Raw genomic sequence first — 8,649 nt, 5'->3', positions numbered from 1 at the left:
GCTGGCCTCGGACCCGGGAGCATGGTCCCCTCAGTCAAATCACTACAGTAGATTTGACCCTAGCTATCAGAACTGAGGCGGCGGATAAGCAGAGGCCATGAGGGAGGGCGGTGAACTGAGGGCCTGGAGCCGCGTTGCCAGAGGGAATTGTAGTTTTTTGTTTCCTCAGTCTCAGCCAAACAGGCTTACGACTGAGCAGATTGTACTACAACTCCCAAAGTTCCCTACGAGCCCGGATTGTCCCGCCTCTGGAGAGCTCTGCATTGTGGGATATGGAGTCCGAAATGTGGCGAGGCGTGGCAGTGTCCAAAGAGAGGTGTCGGACTTGGACTCGGTTTCCCTGCGGCCTCGGTAGGCTCGTCGGCCATTGGCTGAGAGGGGAGGATCTGGTCCCGCTCTTCCCCGCCCCCAGTGACACAATAGCAGCTCCCTCCAAGATGGCGGCGGCGACGGCGGACCCGGGAGCTGGGAGCCCGCAGGCTGGAGATTCCTCTGGCGGGGGTGCTGGGGGCGGGCTGCCGTCCCCGGGGGAGCAGGAGCTGAGCCGGCGCCTTCAGCGCCTGTACCCCGCGGTCAACCAGCATGAGACGCCACTGCCGCGCTCCTGGAGCCCCAAGGACAAGTACAACTACATCGGCCTCTCCCAGGGCAACCTCCGCGTCCACTACAAAGGTATCGGCCTGTTTGGCCCAGGGGGTGGGGGGAAACACCAGAGCATCTGCCGGGCGGCTATGCTGCCCTGCGCCTGCCCCATCACGTCGCTTCCCCGGCCTGGGTGCTCCGGGTTAGGCCTGGGCCCCTGCGGGGTGTCCAAGGTGTTGAGGCTGACCAGGCCAAGGGTCGACTGCCTAGACTGCTGTGCCCTGAGACACCCGATGTTAAGAGAACTGCAACAGGTGTCCAAACCCAGTGCTGGTGTGGACCTTACACGGGAGGGCCTTCTTGCTTATACTGGGATAGCTCCAATTCCAGCCGGGCCTTTCATCACTGCTTAGTTTTGGGAGTGTCAGAAGGGGGTGGTCACATCCCCTCCATTAGCCAGAGGCCCGTGGGCTTGCTCACCTGCCAGACATCACAGCCAGAGCTTGCAGTTGTTTGCTGAAGTTGAGGGGGGTGGACTTCCAGAGCTGCCTTCTCCCCTGATCTTCCAGGTGGGCTCTCTGTATTCTGGAGAGACTGCCAGCAGCACTTGGGAATCTCTCACGTGGATCCACGTTGTCTGTACCCTCCTTTAGTTTGTATGGGAGAAAGTGTCTCTGGCACGGCTGCTATTCACAGGAGGAGGTGAGCCAAAGGTAGGAGGCTTATGTGTTTGCTTAGTTGTTGTCTAGTTATTCCTCAAACAATGTAAGGGCTTTCTCCGGCCATGAAGGGGTGAGGATGCCATGGAGCAGAAAAGAACAAGGCTTCTGTCTGCATTTCTTTCTGCTGAAATTTCTTCCTTGCTCTCTCCTATTAGGTCATGGCAAAAATCACAAAGATGCTGCCTCAGTGCGTGCCACCCATCCCATACCTGCTGCCTGTGGCATTTATTACTTTGAGGTGAAGATTGTCAGCAAAGGAAGAGATGGGTAAGCCCCTTCTTACCACCTTCTTTTCCCCAGCACTGAGCTGTTCAGAGTTTGGGGTCTCCTGGCTGACACTTATGACTGATGTGAGCTGCTGAGCTGCATGGGTCTGGGCTGCAGGGGCTTGAATAGTGTGCTGCCTCTGTTACCTGACTGTGGGCATGGCCTGGTCTACGCAGCAGCCCTTGATGGCAAGTAGGTGCTTTGCGAGTAGACGAGGGGACTTCTCTTTAGTGATTATGTAATGAGATACCTCACAGGTCAGGGAAACAAGTAACAAGTTTACATTAACAATTCAGTGTCGAAAATGGGATTTTCCCCACTGTCCTGTGGCATTTGTGACTTCCCTCCTTTCACGCTCTTGCTGTATTCAGGGTTATTTTTTATGGCATTTAGTCACATAGAGGCCCCTGTAGGCTTCAAAGGGATAGTAGAGTCTTCACAGCATTCATCATGGCTGTGGCAGCCACTGGCCTGTCATCTCAGGGTAAACAGCATGCACATGGTCAGAATCAGGTGACCTTGCTGCTCATAAACTTGTTTTTCAGTCCAGGGACTTGAACACCAGTTGGACCAGCTTTAAGAAGGTCCTCATTAAAGTTAGCATTAGGGAGGCTCCTTATTTTAGGGTGATCGAAGCAGACACCCGGAAGTCAGAAGGGGAGATTTCGCATTTTTCTTTTTTTTCCTTTTTCTTCTAGTCTTCCCTTTTTCCATTGATTGTGACAAAGCAGGTGTTTAACTTATGAAATATTGTTATTTCAGCTGTCTTGGAAAGGCTTTCCTCATCAGACCTTAGGTCTGATGTGGGAAATTTGCCAACTACACTAGTGACCTTCGTGCCAACCCTGGATATGTGTTCTTGAGCATTCAGAATACTTCCTCTCTCTTAGGGACTGTCCCTCTTGTGGTGCATGCAAAATGCCCAGCCAAGGGCTTATGCTGGGGGAGGACTGCTGTAGCTGGAGCTTTGCCTGCTTCCTCAGTGAAGTTGTATCATCCTTGCCTGGGACGATTGTGTGGCTGTGGATAGATGGTGCAGCTTCAATCTCTTTGTCTATACTGTGGGGAGCTAGGCCAGCACCCAAGCTGCCTTTAACCCCACAATTCTATGATTCTGAAATTGTGATCATGGCATGCTATCACATCTTTTCATTTTTATCCCTATCTAGTTAATTTATAGATAGGAAACATACCATTGGAGGGCTTTAAAGTTTCTATTTTCCCTTCCCACCATCTGATCAAAGCACATATATACATATAATGTGCTTGAACTAGTGTGAATGAGAATGGCCTCTTAAACTGTGCAAAAGTAGTTTTGGTGGAGACTGAAATGGCAGTGACTGGAGTCTCATATTGTCAAAGAGACTGAGGGGCATTTCTTAGACTTTAGGGAGGAAAATTAATTTTTTTCTCTATAGTCCTAATCATAGATAACCGCTGAGCTAGCGAGAGAAGAGAACGCTTTTTCAGAAGGAGAGTGTTTAAATGTAGAGACCTGGATTTCTTCAGCTGGCTTTTCACATTTCAGTTGTAAGTGGATCTTGCTGGAAGAGGCCCTGTGTCTTGTTAGTTGGCCTTACTATAGTTTTTACCTGCAAATTTAAAGAAAGTTGGGTATCTTCTCCCAGCTTCTATACGCAGCATTTTTATACGTGGTAAATATAGCCATTAGGCTGACCTAGAAACCTCAGTTTTAACAGGGCCTCAGGTCCTATATGCTTGTAGTGGCCTGCTTCAATTGACCACTGTCAGCAAGTATATGAATGTCTCTTTGTGGCCTCTTTATGGAATCCCTGAAAGCCATCTCATGGCTAGAATGTAGCCAGATATTAGTATGGGTCAGGTATGGTTTTGAAGAGGCCAAAAGTAGTTATAGGGCAGAAAATGATCAGCTCATTTTTTGTCTCCTGTCGATATTGGAGGTGTGTTTCTGACCTGGGTTTGGTCTGTGACCCAGGTGTTAACCGGTTGAATAGCTTTCCTGTATGATCTAGTTCCAGCCTCACAGCATCTCTGTAAAGTGTCTGGAGCAGATGATAATGTATCTTTTTTTATTTGTTTCTAGATTTTATTTATTTTATTTATTTTTTAAAGATTTATTTGTTTTAGAGGGAGGAGGGAGAGAGGGGGAGAGAGAGAGTGCGCGCACTCAAGGGTGGGGAGGGGCAGAGGGAGAGAGAGAAAATCCTTTTTTTTTAAAAGATCTTGGTGGGCACCTGGGTGCTCAGTCAGTTAAGCGTCCACCTTCAGCTCAGGTCATGATCCCAGGGTCCTGGGATTGAGCCCTGCATCGAGCTCTGCATCAGGCTCCTTGCTCAGCGGGGAGCCTGCTTCTTCTTCTCCCTCTGCCTGCCTCTCCCCCTGCTCGTGCTCTCTGTCAAATAAATAAAATCTTTAAAAAAAAGATTTTATTTATTTAGTTGAGAGAGAATACGACCTGGAGGGGGGAGCAGAGGCAGAGGGAGAAGCAGAAGCCCAGTCCCCGCTGAGCAGGGAGCCCGAAGCAGGTCTCCATCCCAGGAACCCAAGATCATGACCTGAGTCTAAATCAAGAATCAGCCACTCAACTGACTGAGCCGCCCAGGCGCCCTGATAATGTATCTGTTTTGTGAGTGAGTCCTGAACCCCTAGGATGTTTGGTGACCTGCCCTGGCAGCACAGTTTTGGTTTTGCAGTGGAGTAGCCTAACTTGTTGGATGCCCTTGCCTGGTCCCAGACATATGTGTCCATGCTGCTGCTGCCTTTCCCCATTGAGTTCATTCCCTGGGTAGAGTGAAGGAATGTCCAGTTGGATTCTTAGGGGATCACAGTGTTCTTAGGAGACAGAGCTACAAGGTGTTTAGTGCTGAGTGGGGCCAGAGAAATGTGGCAGTCTGTACGGGGCATGATTTACTGAATCTGTAAACTTGTTTTTCTGTAGATTTGAGTACATTTGTAAAAGGTGTTTATGAACCCAGTTATCAATGTCATTTTCTAGAAAGGCCTTTGTTCTGATGATGCCTTTTGTATAAGAACATACTAATCTAGTCTAGTTAGAAAGTTTCATTTCAGGGGTTCATGAAGTATTTATTCATACCTACTATGTGCCAGGCTGGGTACAAGGAGAATAAAGGTAAAGCCAGCACAGGCCAGCTTTGTCCTCAGGAAGCCTTTGGCCCCTGAGCAGACAGTAGACTGAAATATTCTCTCCAAGAGGAGGCAGATTGTGGGTTTGGTTTTGAGGGATGAGTAGAAGTTTCTTAGCAGGTTGAGACCTGTTGCACCTAAAATGAATCTGGTTGGTAACTGGCTTGAAGTCAGGGCGCTGGGTGTTCTGGGCACTCCTTAAATATAAGAGAGAGCTAAAGAAGGAGGGCCTATGTTTGAGCTAAGAGCTTGGTACACACTGATGGGCTTCAGCTGCATTTTGCCGAGTCACCAGTGCTGGGAACCTCAGGAGTTGGGTCTGGTGGGGTGAGGAGACATCAGAGCCCAGGAGATAAGGGCATTTGGGTTGATCTTGTTAGAAAGCCAGTGAGGCTCTGAAGCTGAGGGTCCCTAGGGGAAATGACTTGCTCAGGCAGAGTTTGTAGACCTGTGGGTGTCCCCAGCTCTTAGTGATGACACATGGAGGGTGTGGCTGGCCAGGCCGACAGATGCTCCAGTGTGACCCTCAAAATAGACTGTAACATCATCCCAGCAGCAGCAGCCTTCTGACATGTGATGGGTGGCTCTACCCAAGAACAGCAAGCCTGGGCTGGAGCACTGGATGGAGTGGGGGGGGGGGCTCTTCTCTGCAGCTGGTGTCCAGGCCCAGGCCCAGGCCCTGGCCATAGCCAGCCTCCCTTTGCTTGAACTTGCAGCTGACTTCTTTGGCCAGGCAGCAAATCACTCATCATTAATTCTGTACGCCACAGTGAGGCACCCATTGTTTAGTCCCAGTGCCAGGCTGGGCCTCAGGAGCACGGGAGGCTCATCTAGAAAGGAGGCAGATATGTCTACACATACAACCTTATAGGGTAGTGTCAAAAAGGCCACTCCATACTGTGCACTATATGCAGGGGTGGCCCAGAGGTTGGGCTTCCTCCTGTACCTGAGAGTTTGGGGAAACCTTCATAGAAGAGGTGATGATGCTAAATCTGGAAGGATGAATTAGAGGGTTCCAGGTTTTCACTTTGTTGAGAAACAGATGCTCCAGGCAGAAGGAGTAGTGTATAAAAAGATGAGGAATACAGAGCATGAGGTAGGCAAGGGCCAGATTAGAAATACCTTGTATGCTCTGGCCGAGGAGCATGGGCTTTATCCTGAGGGCGGTTGCAGTGTTTGAGGACTTTGGATCTGCCCACACTTTTGAGAGTGGCTAGGGCAGAAGAGATTGCTGCTCTGGTTCTATCAGGTCTCTCAGGCTGAGAGCCCTGGCCAATGTGGGCCAGTAGCTTTAGGTCCCATACTCCAGGCATGGTTTTCCCAAAGCATATGTCTTCTCTCTCTTGGCTGGTCTTTCTCCTGTATGGTAAGATATAGAGGAGGGATGTTGAAGACTGGTGGCCAGAGAGTCTTCCTGGGGGTGAAAGAACTCGGTCTTTGCTTGGTCTTTGGTATTTGGTTTTTGCCAAGTCCCACCTAAAAGACAACACTGTCCATAATTTTTCATGGAGACCCAGAGAGCCACTCACTCAATCAAGATCTCACCTGCCATATTCCTGATCTGGAGAGCAACTTGAGCTCAGGCCCTCCAACCTCGAGAGAGCATGTGTCTGGCCCCTCACCTTGGGTTCTGTCACTCCAGTCTATGTATTATGCAGTGCTACTGAGAAGTAGGTGCTCATCTGTGGATCTGGGGAAGGCTTTGTCCTGCCTGCCCTGAAAAGTAGTTTCTGCCTTTGCCCAAGGCAGATACAGATGGTGGTTGTGCCTTGTTCTTCCTGACTGCCCTCCAATTCTTTTTTTTTTTTTTTTAAAGATTGTATTTATTTATTTGACAGAGATAGAGACAGCCAGCGAGAGAGGGAACACAAGCAGGGGGAGTGGGAGAGGAAGAAGCAGGCTCACAGTGGAGGAGCCTGACGTGGGGCTCGATCCCACAACGCCGGGATCACGCCCTGAGCCGAAGGCAGATGCTTAACTGCTGTGCCACCCAGGCGCCCCCTGCCCTCCAATTCTGATGGCATCATGGGCAGATGCTGAGCTGCGGGCTGCATCTCTCCCTGGTAACACATTGCACTATTTCTGGAGACATGGAGTATTTAGACTCTGGAACATCTTGGAGTGTTTGTATTGCATACCTGAGTTGGGGGTTAAAGCCCAGGTCTAGCTGGGCTTACTGAGGTGTAGCTCTGATTCAGGGTGAGAGTACTGGAGTTCACATGATGTCCACTTTTCTGGAAGGACTTGTTCCTGCGCTGAACACATCTGGGCTTCCCCGGGACCTCCCTGCTCACTGTGTGTCGTTGACTAGGTTCCAAGCTGGGAGCTGAGAGTGGGGAATATGGCTTCCTTCTTAATAACTGGGGACTTCCTTAGTCGAGCATCAGCCTCTTGAAAAATTCCTAGAATTCCCTGTGTATCCCTTCTCCCCAATTCCTGCCCTCATTGTTTTTTTTTTTTTTTTTTCTGGAATGTTTGCTCTTTTCCCTAAATGGGTCACCATGTAAGGGAGATTCTCTGTTAGAGGGGAAGCAGGAGCTCATCGGAATAGAGCTTAGGAGGATGGACTTAGTAGCTCTGCATGGCAAACATGGTGTGTCATCCTATTCTGGGGCCATTGGGAAAAAATCAGGGTTCCCAGTGTGGGTCTCTGTGGTCAGGGGTCAAATTGGAAAGAAAGGACTGATCACTGGGAGAGAGGTAGATAACACCATGTCTAAATGCAAGGATGTCACTCTGCCTCTCCAGAAATTCTGCTCAAAATCCATATGAAATGTCTTGGTAGCTCCAGGGTCTTGGTGTTTTGTTGTAATTGAAATGTGAGGTCATGGCTCTATTGCTAGAAATAAGGCCGGGAAACTTGGTGATGGAACAGAACCCAGCTCTTCTGTCATGAAGGGGCCAGAAAGAACAGCTCTGAACTGTGTAGGGAAGTGGGGGAGGGGCTGGGTAAGTCTTTTGCACCCCGGTTGTTCTCTCTTCCTCTCCTACCTCTTGGACCTTAGGGATGGCCTGGGATTCCAGGGAAGTTTATTTTAGGTTATGGGGATGGCAAGTGTCAAGGCTCAGATACCTCATTTGCCTACTCAGCTTCTGTGGCACATGTTACGATTGATAACAGTGTTCATCCTTATCCACACAGAGCCCTAGAAGTTTTCTTAATGTGCAGTGCTCCAGGCAGCTGCTATTTTTTGATCAGAGGGGCGATAGAAGGAGGCAGTTGGAAGATAGAACGTGGAAGATGAGAACCAGTGGAGAGAAGATAGAAGCAGTTGTGCCCAGATGGTCTAAGCGCTCAGCTCGTCTCTTCTGGAGGACATTGCCGAGGTGGAGCTGAACCATAAGGAAAGAAGCAGAGGGGATGGTTTGCTGGGTAGAACTGGTTATAATCCAGTTTACAAAGCCATGTATCTGAAATTGACATGGACTATTTTGTAGAATGCTCTCTTTTAATAACAGCTGTTGTGCCGGGAGTTTATTAGTAGTTATGTTTGCTTTTTTTTTTTTTTTTTTTTTTTTGCCAAAATGTGAATATGACATAGGATTTTTCAACACCTGACACAGTGTACATTTAAAAAATAGCAGAGAGGGGCGCCTGGGTAGCGCAGTCGTTAAAGCGTCTGCCTTCGGCTCAGGGCGTGATCCTGGCGTTCTGGGATCGAGTGTCACATCAGGCTCCTCCGCTGGGAGCCTGCTTCTTCCTCTCCCACTCCCCCTGCTTGTGTTCCCTCTCTCGCTGGCTGTCTCTATCTCTGTCAAATAAATAAATAAAATCTTTAAAAAATAAATAAATAAATAAATAAAATAAAAAAAAATAAAAAATAGCAGAGAGACAGGGGCACCTGGATGGCTTAGTTGGTTGAGCATCTGACTCTTGGTGTTAGCTTGGGTCGTGATCCTGGGGTGATGGGATCAAGCCCCGGGACAGGCTCCACACAGAGTCTGCTTGAGT

General features: G+C 49.2%; 1 protein-coding gene across 1 annotated transcript in view; it reads left to right on the top strand.

Annotated features, from left to right (window-relative positions):
- The first annotated feature begins 284 nt into the window (after nucleotides 1-284).
- RANBP10 (RAN binding protein 10) overlaps nucleotides 285-8,649 on the top strand; it is a 66,369-nt gene continuing 58,004 nt past the window's right edge. The window contains exons 1-2 of the mRNA XM_045814878.2: nucleotides 285-672; nucleotides 1,460-1,571. Of these exons, the coding sequence (XP_045670834.2) occupies nucleotides 285-672; nucleotides 1,460-1,571 (500 nt within the window). The remainder of the gene's footprint in view (nucleotides 673-1,459; nucleotides 1,572-8,649) is intronic.

Source organism: Ursus americanus, chromosome 21 (assembly GCF_024610735.1).
Source record: "Ursus americanus isolate L20-20 chromosome 21, mUrsAme1.1.p, whole genome shotgun sequence".
In the NCBI taxonomy this organism is placed as follows: domain Eukaryota; kingdom Metazoa; phylum Chordata; class Mammalia; order Carnivora; family Ursidae; genus Ursus; species Ursus americanus.
This window is presented reverse-complemented; position numbering and strand designations above follow the sequence as displayed.